This window comes from Daphnia magna, linkage group LG6 (assembly GCF_020631705.1).
Source record: "Daphnia magna isolate NIES linkage group LG6, ASM2063170v1.1, whole genome shotgun sequence".
Lineage (NCBI taxonomy): Eukaryota > Metazoa > Arthropoda > Branchiopoda > Diplostraca > Daphniidae > Daphnia > Daphnia magna.
In genome coordinates, this window is record NC_059187.1 from 6993671 (window position 1) to 7017573 (window position 23903).

Below are 23903 nucleotides of genomic sequence, written 5' to 3' on the forward strand. Positions count from 1 at the left end.
ACAACAAATAAAAATACAAATTTAATGGATGGAGACAAGAACCCTTTAATTTTAAATGGGATAATTAATTCAGATTCATTTTTTACCTGCATAAGAATTTCCAACTAGTTGTTCCGCTTCAAAACTCAACACAGGCAAATGTTTGATCGGGTGATGATTAGATTTAACTACAACTATATCTGACATTCAACTTGTATCAAGGTATATTTCCACATAACAGTTTAATGCAGTAACTCATCCTAAATCTGTCTTACTAGGACGTGCAGTACTGGACCGCTAAAGGAAATTAAAAGGACGCGCTCAGCCACGGTCCTTTTTAAATATAAATTACGTCTCTCGGAAGACGTCTTATTTTGATCCATTTCTTTAAAAGCCACGTTTTTACAAATAACAGGATAGCGTTGGGGTTCAACTTTGTAAGAATTACGTTCACAACATCAAATAATAATCTAGAATTGCTTTTTTCAACACGTAGTGATTGGTTAAGAAGAGGAAGCTCAGTGTATGATGCGGTCCAATGATGGAAACTCATAACGCTGAAGTGAAGACAATTCACGACAAAACCGTTTTGGCTGAAGTTAATTCATGTTAATTTCATTTCAGCTGAAGTGGAGCAGAGTGTACGCCAAAATACTTTTTCTCCTAAAATAATATTTTTGCCCCTCCCTTCACTCCACCCATTTGCAAGCAGGCAGTTTTCTACTTTTTCGTACCTGTCAAAAACACTCTGCGCCGTATTGGTTGGTTTGCTGCCAAATTGGATTTCTATTTTTTATTATTGTGTTTGAAGCGTTTTGATTCGGTCATATACTTTTTAAAATAGTTTATTATTTATTATTTATTTTTTATATGTTATTAGCGGTTATCAACAATGGATAAACAGAAAAAATCCCTGTTTCTTGCCCTTGTTTCCTCAAATTACCTTCTAGAATCCAATAATTTCTCATCATCAGATTTTAGTAGTGAAGAGGAACAAAGCCGTGATATTTTTCTGACAGCTTTTACATACATTAGTCCTGAATGAAATCCAAGATATGTTGGGTATTTAAATTTGATATCGCAATACTCTAATTTAGAGTTTTGGAAACATTTCAGAGTTAGTCGAGCAACATTTAGCATGTTGCTTGATATCTTAAGTGAAAATAACTTCCGTAGTAATGTTGTTTAACGTGGGGGTTTTCAGCCAATGCAAAATCTAGTGTCCCAAACATATAATTTTCAGCTTTTAATTTCTCTGCAATGTCTTACCACACGGTTACAGTTTTAGTTTTTTTATCATACAATTTGTGATAATAACGTTTTACTAGAGCTGAAATTTGGAATACAAATTTCTTCAAAAAATAAGACTATACATATGAATAAATAGGCAATAACAACTAATAAACAGTATACCTAGAAACAACAAATTTGCGTGGCGATCCAATTCCATTTGAGTTTTGTTTGTTTTTCCATTCTAAACTTCTTTGTAGAAAATTGGTGCAGAATTTGATTGGATTGTCTCATCGATTAAATTGCCCACGTCTACAACTTCAAAACCTTCAACAATTTCTGCCATTGTTACGTTAAAAACCACATAAATGTACACTTCGCAATGTGTTTTTCAATTTGAAAAATTTCAATGAATAGCTGGTGTCTGCCTGGATAGCATCATTACCACATTTACTAATTTAAAATGTGTGAGTGGCTTCCAGCAGCTGAGGTGAATTGCAAGCTGAATGGAGGTCCAGACCTCCACTCAGCTGAAGTGAATACTACATATTTGCGCCAAAATGTGCCTTTAAGGTCCGAGAACTGTCGTGTGCTAGGACTAATTTCGTAGTTTCGTCTGCTATTTCCACGAAAAAATTTTGGGGCAATCGTTAGGGGCGCTGACTACTCAAATTCCGGCATAGATTTCCCTCCAAAACAATAAAGTTTCAGTAAGAAAGTGACAAATGGTGTGGTATGTTGGTTGACATTTTATGGAAATGCATTTTTTAAAGGTTCATATTTTTTTTATTTAACTTTAGTTAATATAAGTTAAGTTAGAAATCCCTTAATTTGGGGTAAATGTTCAGTTACTATTCTAGTACAGTATTTTAGATATGCCAGACCGTTGTTTTGCACCAAACTGTAATGCTGTATTTCCTGGCTTCAAGTCAGACACAAACATTGCATTCTTTAAACCGCCGAAAGATTGTGATCTGCTCACCAAATGGAAGCAGTCTATTCCTCGTGAAGACACTGATATAGAAATGTCATCAAGAGTGTCCTCTTTGTCATTTTGAAGAATGTGACATATTGAAAGGACGTTGATTAGAGGGAAAAGATAGGAAACAAATATTCTACTCGTGGAATAATTGGATTCTGAAGGACGGTGCTATTCCTAGAATATTTCCAGGTATTTCAAAGGATTATTGTTCAACTTGTCAGCCTACTTATTAATTACTTAATTACTTTGCTTCGCCTACATTTATCTAGAATGCCCAAGTTAGCAGCTGTCAGCATGACGGTTTCTGCTTAAAGAGGAAAGGACAATCTATTGAGAGTAAATACGTAGTGAGAGAGCATGCTGACAATCTCCCTGATGACTGGGAAGCTGTTCCTGTCCAAAATTTACCAATTGATATCAGCTCATGGACAAATTTTGAACCGAAAAGATCTTCCATCCCTCCTTCTTGGTACTGGATTGAATCTAACAATGACGAAAAGGTACTTTTAAAATAAAGATGCTATATCTAATTTGTTGTTTGGTTTAAAAAAAAACCTTATTGACACCACAGGTTTCTCTTTATATGTGCAGTTCCACCTCACTGTGGGGGTAAACATTCAGTCGTAGTCGGTGCACATCCACGATGGATCAGTTTTTCTCTGCATTGATGGGCAAGTTGGTTGTCAGACTCAACTTAATCTAATAGATCCCAAAGAAATGCTAGAGAATCGATTTTCTAGAATTCTGAGGGATTTTGACAATGCAACGATTTGCAAAGGTGTCCTAGAAGAAAAATTTGGTGGCATAAAATATTGCGCTGGAGCTGCATTTGAAAAAGAAGACTGGTAATCAACCAATTGCACAAAACTTTTTTCGAATGCTGAAGATAATTCTGGTGACTTCAGCATGCGATCTACAGCAGAAGAAACAAATTGTCGTGTGATCGCACGTAAGACGTACCCAGAATGTTACTGTCAAGGGATCATGGATTTACTCATCCTTCCCTTTACGGAATAATTAAATTAAAAGTGGTTTAAATAAATAAAAAGGAGACGGTTGATCCATAATGCAAGTGTATTGGCTTCTAAGTCTAGTCTACAGACATAAATAAATAGAGGTGTGACATACCAATTGGAACAGTTGAGCAACGCGTGAGGGAAGGGTCCAATTCACAGAATTAACTTAACTGAACTGACTGGTACCTTAAACTGAGTAACAGAGCTCGGCAGGAGCTGTGTTACAGTTTCTTTATTGGCACAAGCTCGAGCACAATGCTTATAACAAACATTCATACCAAATAACGCTTAATTACTATTTACAAACAGAATACACGAAGGGTAGCCAGTTTACACAAGGCTCCTTCTTAAGGACCTACGCGAGGCTAGCCAGCTTCAAGCAAAGCCACCTCTTAACGTCCTGTCGGACGTCGGGCCGAATCCCGACTCCCCTCTCTAAGTTTCAGAGAGACTTATGGTCGACTCCAGATCGAGCAGTCATCTAGGGGTGGAAATACAAATTATACAGAAGAGGAAACATGTTTAGTTATAAAATGCGACAATAGAGGGTAGTACTTGCAACACCTGCAAGGTGCTCAAGAGGAACTAAATGAACTAACGAACTAAACGGAACTAAGGGTGCGTTTCCGCGTCCACCTTTTGTTGAACTGTTGAGGTCGACTGCTGTTTTGTTGTCAACTGCCGCTAGGGGGTTCTACCAAGAGACAGTTCAACCTCTGTTTTCGCGTCAAGCAAAATTCAAAGTTGAACTAGAAAAGTTGAATTTGCTCAACCGTGGTCTGGACCACGGTTGATCTTTAGTTCAACTTCATGTCATACATCTCCCAACCCCTTTTTGTGCACACGATAGTCATTATATAAATAAATGAGGCAACGGTGTTCCATTATTATACATTTCTTTTTATTTTTCGTTCAGGCATTACATTCTGATTTGAATGCGTTTAATTTACCAGAGATAAATCTTAATGAAAATGGAAATTGAAAGTAGTATTTTGCTTGATAATAGTGCTTTAAAGGAGTGTTGGAATAGTGGGAAAAGGGCATCACAATTGAACATTGATATGGAAGCAACAGAACTATTATTGAGTAATCTACATTGTTTTACATATCTATTATTTATAGTATTTCATTTACTTTTAATATTTTAGATCTCTTAAAAGAGAAATGGAGTCTCCTTATTGACAACAAAACAAATCAAAAGCAAATTTGGAATGATATTGCTACTGGTCTTTCTGAACAAGGATTTCTTGTACAGTATCCTGCACAAAAATCCGAACACCGATTTAATTTTTTAAAGCCACCTATTGGCGGGGTAAAGGGTTTTTGTTTGTTTTACTTTAAGAAGGAGGGTAGACGGGGTGATGGACACATAGGGCAGGGTTGGGTAAGTCTAGAAATTTTTTTTTATGCCTTAAGGTATTACGCTTTAAGGCAAGTAACAGGTCGGTACATTTTTGCAACCCCCAGGGTGATGTGTTTTTTTAAAACGACAGTTGGAAATGTTGGATTTAGGCTGTGTAATATTCCTTACCCAAAATAAATTAGAGAGCTGCCTGTGCACAATTATGTCGATACCGATGGCATATGTGTAGAGCCTCTGATTGCGACGCCGTAGATCAGTGTCTGATTCCCGATAAGGAATTGCTAAACATTTCGTATCTTTATAATATTTTTCATTCGAATATGATGGGAATATTAATTTTTTTAGAACGAAGTGAATTATTATTTTTTAAGTTATTTAATAAAAAAAAAACACATATTGCTCGATGAAAACTTGTTTTATATATGAACGAGAATTTCTCGAAAAGTAACCACAATAATTCATCACCTCATCTGGAATCGAACACCGATCTCCAGCATCACATTCAGAAAGGCTACACCTACGTCATTGACAACGACGTAAACATTTACAGACAGCTGGAACATAAGCTAAATTGTTTCGGTAAGCAACATTATCAAACCTAAGCCCTAAATTTCCAACTGTCGTTTTAAAAAATACACCACCCAGGGGTTTGCAAAAATGTCCCGACCTGTAACTTACCTTAAAGCGTAATACCTTAAGGCACTTTTTTAAAATGTCTAGACTTACCCAACCCTGCCCTGTCGTGTCCATCCCCCCGTCTACCCTCCCCCTTAAAGAAAAACAAACAAAAAATCCACTACCCCGCCAATAGGTGGCTTTAAAAAATTAAATCGGTGTTCGAATTTTTGTGCAGGATACTGTACAAGAAATCCTTGTTCAGAAAGACCAGTAGCAATATCATTCCAAATTTGCTTTTGATTTGTTTTGTTGTTAACGTGGTGAAGATAAAGATGCAACATGCAGAACCAAATGGGAAAATCTCAGGAAAGATTATTGAACTTATATTTCAAAATTCAATCAGTCTGGTAGTAGTGCAAATGATACGAAAAAGAAACCCAAATATTTCGAACAAATTTAAGAAATTCTTGGTATGCATGTATGGTATGTCCTTTTTACGTGTTCATGTCATTATAAGTATTATTTTACAGGGGGAAACAACCATTCATATAGGCCACCCTACATTAGTGACAATTTCAACCAAAACCAACAAAATCCAACAAAATTCAACGACATCATGAAAGAAGTTTCCAGTCAGAAGAAAATAGGTAATTAAAATGTCATTCAAAATGTTTTTTTAATCATTTCAGAAATCATTTTTGTTTATAGATTATTTAGGAACACCCAAGGAATCATCAGTTAACAACACACAGAAGGAAACTGCCAGTCAGAATAAAAAAGGTAATTAAGATGTCAATAACAATGTTGCTTTTAAACATTTCAGAAATCGTTTTTTTTGTACATTATTCAGGAACAAACAACGAATCAACTGATGTAGATGAATCGAGAACATCAATAGTTGAACTAAAGATTGTGGTGGAAAAGTCAATGAAATATCTCGAAAAAGATGTTCCAACAACGACGAAGATGAAATCCCAGATGATGACATATTTTTTGATGAATTGGACGGAGAAGATGCATCATATCTACCACTTAAAAAAAGGAGACCAAGTAGAGCATCGAAATCAGACAAAGTGCTTTTGGCTTTCAACAAAATGAGAGAAGAAAGAAAAGAAAGATATGTGGAAGAAAACCATAAAAAGGAACAGAGACATAATGAGAAAATGGAGAAAACCCAACAGTTGATTGATGTACTGAAATCTATGGGTTCGATGGACTCGTCAAAGAGAACAAGTTCGCGTTCGCGTTCCTCTTCGCGTTCTCGTTCAAAGAAACGTCTGACTTCTCCTAAATTTCATTCAAAATAAGTCATTTGCCTTCTAGTAATCCATCTCGTTCGCCTACGTATTCTTCTAAAAGAAGTCATTCACCTTTAAGTTCGCGATCTCGTTCACCTAAATGTTCAACTCGAAGAAGTCATTCACCTTCGAGATCTCGATCACATTCGCGTACGTATTCTTCTAAAATAAGTCATTCACCTTCAAGCTCGCGATCTCGTTCGCCTAAATGTTACACTCAACGAAGTCACGAGATCTCGATCGCGTTCACCTAAATATTATTATAATAGAAATCATTCACGTTCTCGATCTCGTTCCCCCAAACATTCTCCTCGGAGAATTGTTCATGAATAACCTTGTAGTTATTAATAACATCGTTCAAAAAATTTGAGCTTAAAGAGGAATGACAGGCCTTTGATTTTTGATTTATGCAAAGTGTTATAAGTGAAAATTCGACATTTAATATGTGTTATTATCATTGTCGTCGTTATTTTAAATCGAGAATAGGCCAGACCTAATAGTTTTACATTGAGGAAAAAATTACAGGGCAGTAATAAGTAAACGTAATCAAGATTGTTTGTGTTTACTAATGTTTACTGAAACCATGTTTGTATCACTGTACACAGATAATTTCATACACGACGTCTGCGAAACGCTATAACAGGCATTCTTGTTTGTAACAAATTACTTGCCGTTTTCTTTCTGCAACACGATTATTTCTGAAATCAGCATGGTTAACATTTAGATTCACATTGCAATGCAGGTCATTAGGATCTAAATTTCCACCATAGTACAAGTCCCCTTGTTGGATGCAGATGTTGTGCAAAACGCAACAAGTAACAACAATGTCCACCCCAAGCTCAATACTGGTGTTTATGTCCGTGCATCGCTTAAATCTGTTTTTCAAATCCCCAAAAATGAGTTCAATTACCATACGAGTACTTGATAATTTCCTATTGAATAATTTCTTTGCTTGAGAGAGATGTTGTCCGTTTATCTTTTTGAATGGTGTTATAAGCCATTCCTTTAATCCGAAGGCGGAATCTGCAATGATGTGATATGTTCTTGGGTCGAATAAATCATTACATGCAGTCTCTAGTTTTTGAAAAAGTGATGAGTTTTGAAAAACTGTAGAGACATGCACGCTACCAGGGAAACCACAAAAAACGTAGGAAAAGGAGCGATTAGGAAGAGCTGCAGCCATCAGATTAAAACTATGGAACTTTTTGTAGTTGCGGTAAGGTGTCTTATTTGGGGATTTTGGGTGGAACGGAATATGACAACCATCTAGAGCAGAAACCACCCCAGGAAATCTTGCCTTATTGCGAAATTGTCTGGAAACGGCTGGGATTTCCTGCCTAGTTGGCCATTTAATGAAATCCCCTTGTTTTTTAAACATGAAGTTACAAAATTCACCTACGGCTTTCCAAATTGAGGATTCGGTCCGATTGAACTTGTCTGCAAGCAATCTAATTGCCCCTTGATTACCCAAGTATTGTAAATTTATATAAAGTATCTCATGAAAAGTCATTGGTTCACACCCCCCATGAAAAGTAATTTCACTTCGAAAATCTTGATCTTGTAGATAAGACAATACATAAAGGAAAGTACACCGAGTTACTCTGAAATGCCTAAAAAAGTCATTATCAGAGTATAACGATATGACATTTAGATAACCAACTTGTCTTGGATGTCTTTCTAATACAATGGAATTAAGAACACCAATGCATTCTTCATCTTCATCTGAATATTCGTCATCAGTTCTTGAATCAAATAAATGTTCAATGGCGTATTGGGTAGTTAATAAGTATAGGATACTTTTATCGGTAGCCATTTCACCTATAAATAACGAAATAATGTGTCCAACACTCTTTACAAAATTATAAACAATTTTGAAAAATTAACTTACAACAGTTATATGAAGACAGATTTCACTGATTTATTATAGCTTTTTCACAGTTCGAAAAGACTTTTGTAATTTATGTCTACTTTGTTTACTTTATGAAAAACAACAAAATTAATAAAAAAAGCGTCTGCAAAACAAGGAGGGACAATGGGCGGGAACAGAAAACAACGCCATCTAGAATTTCCATTTTGGCGTGAATATTGGTTGAAGTTCAACTTTAACTATTTTAGTTGAACTAAAGATCAACATCTATTTTGTCGTGAACTAATCAGTTGAGGTTGAACAGAAAAGTTCAACAAAAGATTTACGCGGAAACGCACCCTAACTATGAGAGGAAAATCATGGCCTTTTATATGGAAAAGATGCGGCTGTGACCAGAATAAGGAAAACAATAAGGAAAGAAGGCTCCGTGCAAAAACCACCCCCGACTCGAGTTGACAGTACTATCAACTCACTTAAGTCGGATTTTAGGGAGGTTAAAGGGTACATATCCGCTAGGAGGACGATTCACGGAGGGGTGGGAAGAATTATAGTTAAAAGTCATGAGATTTACGGGAGAAAGCGTGAGTTTGAGGTATAAATTATTATTTAATAGTCCTGTGTTAAAGCCACTGTGGGAACAGTTCAGACAGGTCACTTAACTAGGGTTTAAGTGAATAATTAGTAAAAATATTTCTAAATCTACGGCTATTTGTGCATTGTGATCTTCATCCAAAAAGGGGTTGAATATTCTTGCGCTTGCGGTGCAGATGCAAGAATATTCTAGTCTTGGGAACAGGTAAAAAGATGTTCTGGAAATTTCCGGTTGGACGAGGGTGCTTCCGTGTTAGTCGGCTGATGTAAGAATATGTCTTCGGGCGGTGCAGGTGTCTTTTGGGAAGTCGATGGGAAATATGGCCGGTCTGGTGCTGCTTCCAGTCTTATGGTGGGTTCAAGTGGAGGCTGTGTGACGAGGGATATGGGGGAGATAAAGTGAAGAAGCCATGCTTGAAGAATGGGAGCTGCGGTAAAACGTACTATAGGACGCATTTAAGAAATAAAAAACCTGAAGGAAGATAAGATAATCCTAGTAAAATCGGAATTTTCAAACAAAATTTTACGATTAAAGCCTCATTTATTCTACTACTTGCTCAACTTCATACAAAGGTTCGCCATTATCAATCATTATTTGTGTCAAGTTGACAACGGCACGGAAAAAAGATGGATGCAAAGTTAACACATGACGAAATACATTTTTCATGGAGTAAAATTGTTTAACTCTTTTGTTTACTGTTTCGTGTCTTGCTAGAATTTTTTTTTCATCTGATTTCCATTGGGATTTAAAAAATAATTATTGTCTCGGTAGCCCTTGTCAGCCAAGGCCTTTTCGCCAATTCCAAGATGATAGATGAAAGCATCACGAGCTAATCTCAAGTCGGACCATTCGCCGCAAGGGTATCCACCGTGGGCCCAAACAATATTACCCGTTCTGATGCAAAGTGCAATTTCATAGCGAAGTCCAGCTCCTCTGAATTTATGCGAAAACCATTTTGGGTCGAATTCAGTGGGCTCCAATATTGGAAAGTCAGTGCCGTCAAGAGAGACGAACGTAGTGGTGCCTTCAGGCGCGTTTTCAAGACGCCTTTCGAAATTAAGCTAATAAATTTAAGAAAAAATATATATTTGTCTCGGAATGTGTAAAAAAAAAATCGTTACCACGGGAAGATTGGCAATAAGTTGAATATACATTAGCGACCAGTTACGAAAAGTTTTTTCCGTCACTCCAACAAGCACGGCGTTTACATTCTCTATATTGTATTGCTTTAACAACAAAAGTCCCCATAAAAGATGATGGGGGGTCGAATTTGGTGGCCGTCTGGTTGACAACATATGCCAAACGATTTCACAAACTTGCGGGGTTGTCCCGAAAAAAGCTCTAAATAAACGATATCCCATACTACGGCTCCCAGTCAAATTATGGCCAGTAATATTATGGCCAAGATTCCAAAATATTTCACTCGATGTCATTACTGAAAGTTAACAGGAAACGAACTGATGATAGTACGTCGTCTGCTAAGTTGTTGCCAGATGTGATAAAAAAAATGAAAAAATATTTTTTTAAATTCAACATCTCTAAAACTAAAGAAATGTAGGCGTAAGTATTTTTTTTAATAAACTTTAATTTTTAATAACGTAATACCGAAAAAAAAGTTTGTTTTTTATTAACTTGTTGTGGGTTTTGCGAAACATCAAAACATGTATACTTGCAAACTTTTGCTCGAAACTGAAAACGCAACCCACGCAAACTCGATCAGTAAGTGATAAATTGGCAAAAGTACAGCAAAAGTTTGTTCTCCAGATCAACTTACGCCTGTAAACATAGTCTTGCGCCTTAAAATTAATCCAAACTATAATTTGTGCTATTGCAAGAACAGCAAAACCCTCTCGTTTTCTACTTTTGCTGTTCTTGCTATATTGCTATATTTCAGTTATATCGACTGAAAAATCCCACCACAATGAAGGTATTCAAGCATTCGAATGCGACAGAGGAAATGTGCCTTATCCGAAATAATGCATTCGACGTCCTTAATGGGAGGCATTATAAGGAGAGGATTCATACTGGCAATTGGAAGAAACACTACAAATGTATGGTGGATGTTTTGGAGGCCATAAATGAAACCGAGGCCTATTCAAAAGCCTTAAACAAAAACGCACGTTTATTTCTCTCGGAGACTAGCTTAAATGCTATGCGCCTTACGTTGACCAGCGCCATGGAACTAATCGACTTTTTTTTAAAGAATGTTATTTTCAGTTTGTCCTCAGTGGAAAGTTTAATCAAGATTGCTTAGAAGTAAGCTTCCACTTTTGAACAATTGTTACAATCGGCGATAAGTGTAACATTATTGAATTTTGCTTATTTTTAGCGCATTTTGGCATAGCATGAAATTGTGGAGGAGGTCAAGATGCACCAATGGTAACCACGTTACTGCGAATTTACCGCATGCTTTCCATCTACTTCCCAGTTAGAAATGCCCTTCGAGTGGATGGGAATATGGATGACCAAGAGAAGATGCATCTTTTAACCAGTTATAAGAAATGCATGCAAAAAGTTTCAAGGGAAATGTTGATCAAGCCGCAAGAATGCGCAAGAATCTCACTCAAAGATGCGCTACTCAAAGGGCTCATTTTTTCAACGAACAATGAAATGTCTAATAGTGTAGACAACCTAGACCTCGTTCAATCAAATACTACAAATTATCTATTGAAATACCTACTTCACACTCGACAAGACCAGGTAGATTGCAAACGCTGCTTTGATTCCTTAACTACAGAACAAAATGAACTACCAAGTGAATTCTATGCTGCCTAAATCACCAACTTTGTCAAGGTTTCCTAAGATTTGTCTCCCTAGAAATGTACTACACTTTCTCGTCCAGATTGAGAAAATTCTTCGAAATCACTTCAAGGCTGACAAGGCATATCTGCGGAATTCGTTTGAGAAAGTCATCAAGGAGGTTGGGGATGAATGGACTTGGCATCCCCAATTTTCTTTTTAAATTTATGAATATATTGAAATTCGTTATCATATTGAATCTAAGCGCTATAAAAACAATGTTATGCAAAAACTGAAGAGAAGCAACAGATAGTCAGAAACTGCGCAAACTGAGTGAAATGGTAATATAATTTTGCAAATGTGGATGCATGATATTTTTGTGATATGTAATGAATAAAAAATAATCTGGTCAATTAAAGTTCAAAAATAAATTATTTAATTCGATTATTTTTATATAGAATAATTCAAAAAATAAAAAATTCCTTTATATTGTTCGGGCTTTCCAATGGAGCAGTAAAACATCTAAGGATGCGTGTTCTCCACAAAGGCGAAAATCTCATTTGTGTCCAAGTTCGTCTGCTGTGGCTGCAGCGTCTTATGGAGAACCAACTCCTTCACGTTAAAAAATAAGTTTTAGTAACTATAATTTAGATTTCTCCCCTTTTCTTTGTTGCAGTGGGGTCAATCCAGCCCAACTCAACGAATCGTTGGTGCGACCATCTCTCTAAATTAAATTAAATTTTTACAGTGAATTCACAGAACGATGAAACACTGTTTGCTAAAATTTCGTTTAATTTGGTCCATTAGTTTAATAGATACGGCAAAATGAAAATTGAATATTTTCATAATTCTTCTAATTTAAAATACACCTTCCTTGTGTGGTTTTTTGCCCTCTATCGTTTGGTATATATTTTTCTCAAATTATATTTTTTAGTTTGAAAAATATTTTATTTAAGTTTCAATAGCCTCTCCCTTTTTAAAAAATCTATAACTGTTTAGGCTGTATTATTTTTAAGTTTTTCTTTGCAGAGTTATATAAAGGAAAGAACTATTTACAATATATCTAAAACTTTAGGTGTGTTTTTTGTTTCAAGCATTAATTAGTTCATTAAAATTCTTGTAGGCTTTTTGACTTAACCTTGAGGGGTGGAACTAAACTCTTTCCCATTTTCCATTATACTGTAAGGACGGGGAATGAAAATAGTTTTCCTTATTTTTAATATTGAATATGGGGAATAGTTGTGTGTGATGATGATGAGTTTATTGTTGCACAAAGTTTTTGGCAAAAACCGAGATAACAGTTAACAAGACGAGTCCGATTTAAAGAGACTTACTGATGAAGACTGCAGAAGACTGCAAAAGAGACTGACACAAGACTGACACAAGACTGATACAAGACTGACACAAGACTGCCTGACAATCGGGGAAAAGGGCAACATTTATACGAAGGAGCAAGGTCACTTAGGGTTAGGTGTCGCAAAGGGAATTAATATTTTGTGTGTAAATGTAACACCTATGTGGAGAATTCACACGTTTGAAGGCCAGGTAGAAGGGATATTGAAGGCCGGAGCCATCGGTAGATGACCTATCGGTGGAAGAGGGGAAAAGGGTTGTAAGCGTGGGAAGGGAGAAAGGGATGTAAGGAACGCGGCTGACCGTTCCTTACAATACCTAGGAGCATAATGGGTACCCTAGTAGAACACGATATTTTATACATAATTTTTCGATATCTAAATATCTACTAAAAAGATATTTTCAGAAATCTTTGATGAATCTTTGCAGTGATGAAATGTCATGGCTATGACATATCTTACGAAGATATTTGAAAGGTATCGTTCACCGACATGTAATAGTCACCAGGAAAGGGTATCGTCGTCTAGCTACAATTACAAATGGCGAAATAGATAAATAAACAGCAGTTGAAAAACAAAACAGTTTATTTTTTTTATAACCACAAGTATTAAAATGACGATACAGGTACAAAATTATTATTCATTACATTGACGTTAAAGATTTCTTCATTTTTGCATTTATTTTTATTTATTGAAAACTTTTCTTAGTCAAATAAAATAAATATTCTGAGAAAACGAAACGTGAGTTTCAGGAGAACAAATTGGACTGAAAACTACCTGTAAAATAAAATGTTTTTAATACTAGTAGGAATAAAAAATAATAATTACTTCTTAATTGGCATCCGACTCTACATCCAATTGAGTATCCAATTTTGCAGAATGAAAACGAGACTTTATTGCGTTACGCAGATGCTGTTTTGTTTCCTGAACGAACAATTCATGTTCCATTTCAACGAAAGATTTGTTAGGACGTATTCCATCTAAAATTTTATATATTAAAATTATTTTTTAAAACCACACTGAATTTTAATTATATAGAGTAAAAACATAACTTATTTACCAAACCCTGACTTCGTGATGACACAAGAACTAATTCTCTTTTGCCTAATCCATTGTTTACCCTTTTGTCTCGTCTCCCTAGCCAATTCACTTCTTTTGACAGAGAATCAGCAAAAATGGTTGACCAGACTCTGCGAACGTAGTCAGCAGCACTGTTTTTTAGATATCTCTTCCCCAACAGACCAATACGAGATACATAAATTAAAATAACTACAATAATTGGTGTGGTTTTCGTAAATCACTTTGGTACAACTCACAAGCTTCTTGAATATGTTTGCATCCTTCCTAATAATTTTTTCAAAACAATCAAGTTCTTCAAAATTCTTCAGAGGAAGAAGATTCAAGTAATCCTCAATGACATTGCACTCTTCATCGCTAAGTGGTTTGATTGACTTTTTCATGACTTTTCTTGATTTTGGCCCAAACTGACATGAACTGTTCTTTCTTGGGAGCAACTTTCCCTATAAACATGGCTATACATTAGTAGAAATATTAAAAATTAATTTCATGTCTAATTGTTACCATTTAGTGAAACAACCCCAAGTGTAGGATCATCACACTCAATTGCCTGGGTACTGCTAGTTGGATGTTGATACCTTTTGGGCGCTGATATTGGGATTATAGGTGCACTGACGTTTGGAAATTCATGTGGTACAGGAGACGGGGATGGTGTGGGCGTTGGATAACGCATTCCCTGAAAAGAGGTTGATGACATTCCATAATGATTAGCAGCTGAAAGAAAATATAGATTTAGTATTAGAGTATTGTTAAATAAAACATTTTATTACCAAGTTGAGATGAATGGCCATTGTTTGAGAGGTTACCAATATGCTGGCTGGCAAAATCGTGCAAAGCAGGGGGTGGTGTATAAATTTGTTTATGAGAATTCGGATGATTAGAATTATGCTCCCATTATGGTGGTATTCCCCAATTGAATAACCCTTATAATTGGGCGCATGGTTTCTGAAAGCATTGTTTCTGAAAATATTGGACATTTAAGTACGGCGTAAAGCATTGTTTAATACCAATATATATATATATATATATTTTTCCCGAATTTTCCCGGGCTCGTGGGTTCCATACGAATCATCGTCGTCTGAAGTAGTTCTGCGGCAGATGATGTTTCCTAAGCATATTACAAATGTGTAAATAATTGGATTATATTTAAATTAATTCAGTAACAAGGGAAAATTATGATTACAGGTGTCCACAGTTGGCTTTGCTGTTATATCAATAACTGAAAGTGAAATGCGAATAAAGTATTAGTGACCAGGTAAGTGTTTCTTTTTTTTACCGTTGGTTGTATTTTTGTTAATCTGCAGACCTGCTGGTGGTTTTTAAATAGATGTAGAAGTTGCTTGTGGTTTTCTTGACGTCTTTTTAGGAGACTGTTCCTTGGAATGCTTATTGGCCTTGACTGCTGATTGTGTAGCGGGTTGAGAGACAATTTCATTATCACTATCATTGTCTGTTGTGGATTCTCCTGGCATGGCAAGCTTCTTTCTCTTCTTTTCTTGTTGTCCTCTTCCTTTATTGTTAACATCCAAAATGGACAAACCACCCATACAGCACACTGACGTCTTCTAAAGGATATTTATTCATCCTAACGGTACTACTAGAATGTCCTTATTCGGCCCTGAAATCCTACAATGACGACTTAAAGATGATTTTAGCAGGTGTTGATGACCGGCAAAAACTGCTCTATTACACGGATTTTTATGGTCACCAAAGCTCTCATTTTGGCGTTCACTGAGACGACTTTTTTCTCTATAAAAAACGCTAAAATATTATTCTGCCATGGGATTTGAACACGGGTCTCACGCTTGACAGTTGTGTAGTCTACCATATACGCAACATTCATTTTTGTTACAAGTATCTTTAGACTGAGAAATAATACAGTGAAAAAATTTTGGCTTCCATTATTAAGAAAAACGTTTTTGAATAATATTTAGCATGTAATACATTGACAGTAAGCGCTCTTTGAACAAAATAGCAGAAGAGAAACATAATTGTTATAAGTTTCGATCATTGGACTCCCGCACCATAGACTTCTTCTTAACCAATCACTACATATTGAAAGAAGCAATTCTAGATTATTGTTTGAAGTGGTGTACGTAACTTTTACAAAGTTGAAACCCAACGTTACACTGTTAATTGTGGAAACGTGGCTTTAAAAAAAATGGATCAAAATAAGACAGTAATAAGTCTTCTGAGAAACGTGATTTATTTTCAAAAAGAACCGTAGCTGAACCGCGTCCTTATAACGTCCTTTGGTGTTCCAGTACTACACGTCCTAGTAAGTCAGATTTTGGATGAGTTACTGCATTAAATTGTTATGTGGGCAGTTTCTACCCGGGGAGGAATCATTCTAGCCTGCTCATATGTGCCTGTATGCAGCAATTGAACCAAAATAACCATCTTAATAAAATATTCACAATAAAAAGCAAAAAATTTAAAGTAAAAATCCTATATACCAAATTTTCCTACCATTTTGAAACTAGGGTTGCTGTTCCATTTCTCAACATCGGGATGCGTACCACCTTTAATGAGATTTATTTAATAAGCCGTAGAATAAGACTCGTCTGGTAAATAGAGTATTTCATTCTGTATCCAATTTTCTGCAATAACGAACAGTCATATACCTTTATCAGGTAAAGTTTTTTGAATTTCTAAAATGAAATTTGACATGATTGCAAGTACTCAGCCACGAACAGAACAACGATGAGCTTCAAATTTATTTTTCAAAATGGCAAACTTCTTCTTCTTTCTGACCACATGATTTAGAGTTGCCATTTACTAAATATTTTTCAGCTATTGTTTAGAAATTGGTAGCTAAAATATCGTACTATTATATTTTTAATCTTCAATCGTATAAATATTGATACGTTTTAACTCGCAATGACCAGCACGTTTAAAAAATGTTTATTAACAAATGTAGTATAATTGCAACGTTGTTAATTATGGAACGATTGAGATACTTTTGCAGCTTTAGTCCACTAATCTGCTCAAACCACGCTATCGAAGAATAAGTGAAGCGACATTTTCGTTAATTAGATTTCTAAATAAAAGCGATATTTCAAACCTATTGGATTGCTTAAAAAGGAGCTTATTATTATCAATTAGGTATTGGTGATCAGCATCGGGCTATCAACTTTTGTCAAGAGCTTATAATAAGTCTATTGTGAGTATTCCGTTCTGACACCAAATACCAGATTCACTTCATACTTGTTTTAATTAAATGCTGTTGCTGGTCTTCTTAAAGAGAACGGATGCCAAGTGACTATCTGTTATCAATCAGGTTAGGTAATCAGTACGGGCTACCAATTTTTGTGGAGTGCTTATAATAAGTCTATTGTGAGTATTCCATTCTTAACTCGTTTATGTATTTTTTATTACTGGTACCTAATTGGTATTTTTATTCTTAGGTTGTTGTTTTAACAAATGGAATACGGACAGGAACCAACGAATTTATCAGCAATCAAAAGAAAGCAGGGAAAACCCCAGCAGAGCACAAGGATCACGATGGCCGGGAGCACAAAGTCTAGCCCCCCTCCATCATTCTTCTAGCTGATTCCAAGATAACACTTTTCATGATATCTCGTACGGTACTGTCTCACACTTAGTCATTTTACTTGTTTTGGTGGGCTCGAATTCATGAAGAAACGTTAGGTTATTTCTGTTAAATTTTCGATCAATATGATATAAAGCGGCAGCACTGTTTTCTCCATAGCACGGCGTTTTTAACCACCCCCTCCTACGAAACGTTGAACATTCTCTTTCCATACTATTGTCGTTTGTTTTATTCCTTTGTGTGTCTTCTCTACCGGATTTTCTTCCTTCTTCTTGTCATCAACTAACGAGTGTGGACGTGTGAACCTTTTCTACCTCTCAAATATCCAGGTAAATATAAGAAGGACAAAGATCCCAATACTGGGATACTATTCCTAAGACGGACCAACATCCTAAATACAAAGTTAATATGTCTCGTACGAGAAGGTCAAAGAGTTTAAATCCTTTTCCAATCTTAACAGGTTATGGGCCCAGAGTAACCCGACCCGCTTAAGAAAGAAAAGATGGACAACTCACCCTCACGAGATGACTTTCGAGCCAAAACAGTTTAATTCAATGGCAAGAATTTTGAAAGCTGGAAATTTAGCGTTAACATCGCTCTCAGAAGCCACAACTTGGTGCCGGTAGTTGATGGATCTCGGCCACGGCCAATTGAGGCAATGGCCGATGGCGTTGTTACCAACCAAATTGCGATTGACCAATGGGCAAAAGACGACAAGTTGGCGCAGAGCTACCTATTTAATACCTGCAACGAGGAGCAGCAGAACTCACTACTCACCTGCGACACGGCCCACTCTATCTGGAACTCTCTCACCAGCAGATATCAACAGAACACAGTTGAAAGGAGACAATCCTTACAGCAGGATTTTTCCCATTACCGTTTCAAACAGGAACACACTGTAAGGTCCCACATAGAGGCAATCAAGTTACTAGTTCAACAATTCAAAGACGCTGGAGGTCTCGCTGACGATGATGGCACATGCAATAAAATCATCACTTCTCTACCGCCCAGTTACAATAATTTTCTCACCGCCTGGGAAAGTTCTCCTATTTTGGAAAGAACGCTGGCCAATCTTGTCACCAGACTTGATCGAGAAGAGCGTAGAAAGTCTAACTGCAATGGCGGTGAGCTAAGCGCCGATGATCAAGCCTACTTTGGCATTCAGATGGACTCAACATTGACTGGGGCCGGACAATCATACCAGCCCGATATATCTCAAAGAGCAGCAAACAGGCAGTCTCCCTACCCAATTAGGGGCAGAGCACGGGACAGAGGCATAAGGTTTGGAGGCAGCAGTCGTCACGTAAGATTTGCTACATCCAACGGCACTTTGCGCACTTCCACGCGCTGCAGTCACTGCAACATCATCGCTAATAACGAGAAGGACTGCCGCAACAAGAAAAGTGGTTTAATTCGCTGCAAATCCTGCAATATCATCGGACACTTCGAGAACGAATGCTACAGTAGATTCAGGGCTCAGGCTCAAGAAAAGGCAAACGTCGCCGATCAGTCACCGAACGCCGATCAAGACACTAGCTACATCGCGGGGCTTACGTTATCCGATTCCCGGTCAAAAATGGACTTCTTCCTCGATTCGGGAGCAACGCAACACATCACATCACAAAAATGCATTTTCACAAATTTCAGGAACTTTCAGCCGGGATCAAGATGGATTGGCGGAATTGGACAGTTGAAAGTCGACGTATTTGGAGTGGGCGAAATCGACATACTGACTTCGGTCAACGGGATCATTAAGAGCTACACAATCCACGATGTCCTATATGCTCCCAGCATCGGTATCAACCTGATATCCGTCGGCCCCATCACCAACAAGGGGGCAGAAATTCATTTTGTCGGCTCACAGGCCCTTATCGTTCGCAAAGACATCGTTGAAATGACCGCCGAACGCGTCGGAAAGTCGCTGTATCTCTTAAACATCTCCATCAAGACAGCAGACGTAGCCTCAGTCGCTCAATTTGCAGAGAGCTCTCTTCAAGAATGGCATCAACGCCTGGCCCACATCGGTTACCGGACTATCATCAACATGGCAGAAAGTGGAGCAGTCGACGGCCTCAGCTTACAACAAGGAGCTCAACCTCCACTCGAACGATGCCACGAATGCGCGATCGGCAAGATAAAACGTCTTGTCTTTTCAACCAGTTCCACTCCCACATCCGACAGAATTGGCACCCTTATCCACAGTGACGTCTACGGTCCCATGCAGATACAAAGCATCGGTGGGGCATCATATTACGTTTTATTCCATGACAACTCAAGCGGATTCCGTGTCGTGCGCTTCATCAAACACAGATCCGAGGTGGCCGACTGCTTCAAAGACTTCGTCCGATTCCTGTATGCTCAGACTGGTCAATTGGTCGCTGTGCTACGCTCAGACAACGGCGGCGAATACGAGAACAACGAGCTCCAGATCTGGCTGAGGAAGTGGGGAATTCGCCACGAGACCTCCGTTCGTCACACTCCTCAGCAGAACGGCGTGTCGGAGAGGGACAACCGCACTATCATGGAAGGCGCGCGAACTCTACTTCAATCAAACAAATGCCTCCCACTGACACTGTGGGCAGAAGCCGTGAACTATGTGGTGTACATTCTCAATCGTGCGCTCTCCAGTACCTGTCCAATCAAGACGCCGTACGAGGCTTGGTACGGTAAGAAGCCTGACCTCTCAAATACTCGTCCTTTTGGCTCCGAGTTCTATACTTTAGTACCGAACGAGATGAGACGCAAGATCGATCCCAAGGGCCTACTAGGTTATTTTGTCGGAAAATCGGACACTAAAAAAGGCGATCGTTTTTGGGATCCACCCACTGGCAAGGTATTTACTAGTCGCGATGTCACACCGAGCCGACATCACTACGAACGTGGGCTTCCTCAAGAGGATAGGCAGAACGAACTTGAAGTTTTTTCAACCTGTCCACAACAAGTATCATTGATCCCGGAGACTTCTTTTATTCACAGCACACCTACGGACTCGACGCCACCAGTCGTTAATGGCCAACGTCGGTCCGCCAGAGTCAAAGCTCGAATCGAGAGTAGGCTCCGTAACAACACAGCTGCCTCGGCCTACGTTCATAGCGAGCCAGCCCAGTACCGTGACGCTGTGGCCAGCGACGACGCACCTGAATGGAAAGCAGCAATGGACAGGGAGTTCCAATCTCTTATGAAAAACAGGACATGGAGGAAAGTAGAGTTACCTCCGCGTCACTCCCTAATCAGAAGCAGATGGGCCTACAAGTTCAAACCAGGTTACGGTGAACGGGAGGGCATCTACAAGGCTCGTTTTGTAGCGAAAGATTTTTCGCAAGTACCTGGACAAGATTACAGCGAGGGCGAAATCTATTCTCCGGTCGTGAAACATGATTCACTCAGGGTTCTTCTATCAATCGCCGCGTCGCTTGACCTAGAACTTCATCAGCTGGACGTCAAGACAGCTTTTTTATATGGTGACCTGGACGAAGAGCTTTATGTGCAGCAGCCTGAAGGCTTTATCCAGCCAGGGGAGGAACATTTGGTATGCCGATTACACAAACCACTGTACGGCCTGAAACAGTCATCGCGGAAATGGAACGAAAAATTTGATTGGTTCCTCATTCAGTTTGGACTAACTCGCTCAACTGCTGACCAATTCATCTACTTCAGTCGAGGCGAGGATCCTGATGACTTCATAATGCTAGGCATTTGGGTCGACGACGGCCTAATTGCAAGTAAGTCGACGACAAAAGCCCGAGGCATCATTCAATTTCTTGAGACTTACTTCGAGATGACGTCTGGAATAGCCAAAAGCTTTATCGGACTAGAAATTTCGAGAGATCGTCCCAAAAAGAAGATATACGTAACTCAATCCCGCTACATTCAAGCTCTATTGGAAAGGTTTAGAATGACTGATTGGCATCCATCCAAGATTCCCGCAGATCCCAATTCGCGTCTTGTTCGAGTACCATCAACTGATTACCTTGAGGATAATCCAGAGTCGACGCAATACCGCGCACTGATCGGGGGCCTTCTTTACGCGATGGGCATGACTCGCCCCGATATCGCCTTCGCGGTCATAGCAGCCTCTCGTCACTGTCAGAGTCCCGGCAAGCCTCACTGGAAGGCCGCCAAGATGATTCTGGCCTATCTAGCTGGAACTCCCAACCATGGCCTGTGCTTCTCTGCAAACGAGTCGGCCAATCATCTCGTGGGCTACTCGGATGCGGACTACGCAGGCTGCCCAGACACGCGTCGATCCACCACGGATCTCATCTTTCTCTTTAACGGCGGCCCGATAGCGTGGAAAAGTCACGTCCAGAAGTCCGTGGCGCAATCAACGGCAGAAGCAGAGTACTACGCAGCTGGATATGCATGTCGAGAGATCGTCTGGCTACGTGAAAATCTCAATCAGTTAGGAATTCAACAGCCCACGGTTTCACCACTCCTGTGCGATAGCAAAAGTGCCATCCTGATGATGCACAATCCGGTCTTCCATGACCGAACCAAGCACATAGGAGTGAAAAATCACTACATACGCCAACAAATTCGGGCAGGAGAAGTCAACGTAGTCTTAGTTTCCACCTCTGACCAGCTCGCTGATATGCTAACGAAGCCATTACCGACATCAACCTTCGAACTCAACCGCACCAGGATCGGGGTAGTGCAGAAACCATCAAAATTCCATTAAGGAGAACATCACGACTCGCCTCCCAATCCTTATTATTCTTTTTGGTCCTACTCCATATTTCATTTTCTAATCGAGTCATTCCCTCTATAATTTGTCACTTTTTTTTTAAATCTCTCTTGATCGAGGGGGAGTGTTAAATTTTCGATCAATATGATATAAAATGGCAGCACTGTTTTCTCCATAGCACGGCGTTTTTAACCACCCCTTCTACGAAACGTTGAACATTCTCTTTCCATACGTTTTATTGTCGTTTGTTTTATTTCTTTGTGTGTCTTCTCTACCGGATTTTCTTCCTTCTTCTTGTCATCAACTAAGGAGTGTGGACGTGTGAACCTTTTCTACCTCTCAATAATCCAGGTAAATATAAGAAGGACAAAGATCCCAATACTGGGATACTATTCCTAAGACGGACAAACATCCTAAATACAAAGTTAATATGTCTCGTACGAGTAGGTCAAAGATTTTAAATCCTTTTCTAATCTTAACCATTTCTACACTTTAAACGCCTTAATCATACCCCCATTAATAAGCGAAAGGTGAAAGACTTTGTGGGTCCAAGACAAAGAGCACGAAGAATTAGATTAGAAATAAGTGAACAATTAAATGAAAATGGTAACGAAGTAACCAACGATCAGGAAATCGAACGGTACGATGTTCAGCCATTGAACCCCTCTGGTGTTGATTCATTAGAAAATTTAGATGCCCAGATAGTAGATAATGAGGATGAAGATGCTGAACATTATGCCGATCGTGAGGTATCGGATGAAAGTTTGTCATGTGAACTTGATGGTAGTTCTTCCACTGACGACGACAATATTGTTTCTGATCTAAGCCATTTTGAAGATGAATTTGATTTTGGTTATGAGGGTTTTCAAAACGATGCAAGTGATTTTGACGGTGATTCAGTGGACGACGACGGCCAAGACAAGGATTTTGATTGGGATTATTACGAAGGGAATGATCATTTAAGAGAAAAGGAGCGTCAAGAACTATTTAAAGGTCGGTTTTCCCACTGGACCGTAGTAACTAATGTTTTAAGGAGTAGTGTCGACAAATTGTGGTCAGTTTTAAGAACTGAACAATATTTTTCATTTCTTCCAAGATTTTACTAAAATTTATTAAGAACCCCACGTAAAGTTAATACCATTCAAGTAAACCATGGTCGTTACTATGGATTTAATTTATTGAAAGCCATTAAATCTTTTCTTGGCAGTATGGATGTAAAATTTTAATCTCAAGAAGTGGTACTCAAGATTGTTGGTTGCGATGGGTTGCCCTCCAGTAAAAGCACGAACAGCTAGTTTTGGCCTTTTGTTGGTCGGTTGAAACTGAAAGGTGCATGTGAATTTGATATTGGGTTTTATCATGGCCCTTCAAAACCTGAAAATGCTAATGAGTACTTGCATCATTTTTTTACTGAGATTTCCGAATTAACGGAGGAAGGTTTTCAGCACAATGACAGTCTCATAAAAATTGAAATTGAAGCCATTTGTTGTGATGCGCCAACGCTGAGTTTCATTAAATCCGTCAAATCTTGTGGGTCCTATTTTGGCTGCATG

General features: G+C 38.4%; 3 protein-coding genes and 1 pseudogene across 3 annotated transcripts; 1 reads left to right on the top strand and 3 right to left on the bottom strand.

Annotated features, from left to right (window-relative positions):
- Window positions 1-5458: 5458 nt before the first annotated feature.
- Window positions 5459-7100, top strand: LOC116924393. Its single transcript, XM_032930925.2, has 3 exons — window positions 5459-5835; window positions 5897-5968; window positions 6039-7100. The coding sequence occupies exons 1-3, from the start codon at window positions 5661-5663 to the stop codon at window positions 6284-6286; spliced, it is 495 nt and encodes a 164-aa protein (XP_032786816.1). The 5' UTR covers window positions 5459-5660; the 3' UTR covers window positions 6287-7100.
- Window positions 7088-8473, bottom strand: LOC116924392 (putative nuclease HARBI1). Its single transcript, XM_032930923.2, has 2 exons — window positions 8375-8473; window positions 7088-8304 (listed from the first exon to the last, which is right to left on the bottom strand). The coding sequence occupies exon 2, from the start codon at window positions 8297-8299 to the stop codon at window positions 7121-7123; it is 1179 nt and encodes a 392-aa protein (XP_032786814.1). The 5' UTR covers window positions 8300-8304; window positions 8375-8473; the 3' UTR covers window positions 7088-7120.
- A 1035-nt stretch (window positions 8474-9508) lies between these two features.
- On the bottom strand, window positions 9509-10386 carry LOC116924471. Its single transcript, XM_045174935.1, has 2 exons — window positions 10067-10386; window positions 9509-10006 (listed from the first exon to the last, which is right to left on the bottom strand). The coding sequence occupies exons 1-2, from the start codon at window positions 10376-10378 to the stop codon at window positions 9656-9658; spliced, it is 663 nt and encodes a 220-aa protein (XP_045030870.1). The 5' UTR covers window positions 10379-10386; the 3' UTR covers window positions 9509-9655.
- A 3481-nt stretch (window positions 10387-13867) lies between these two features.
- On the bottom strand, window positions 13868-16783 carry LOC116924542 (annotated as a pseudogene).
- Between the last annotated feature and the right edge of the window lie 7120 nt (window positions 16784-23903).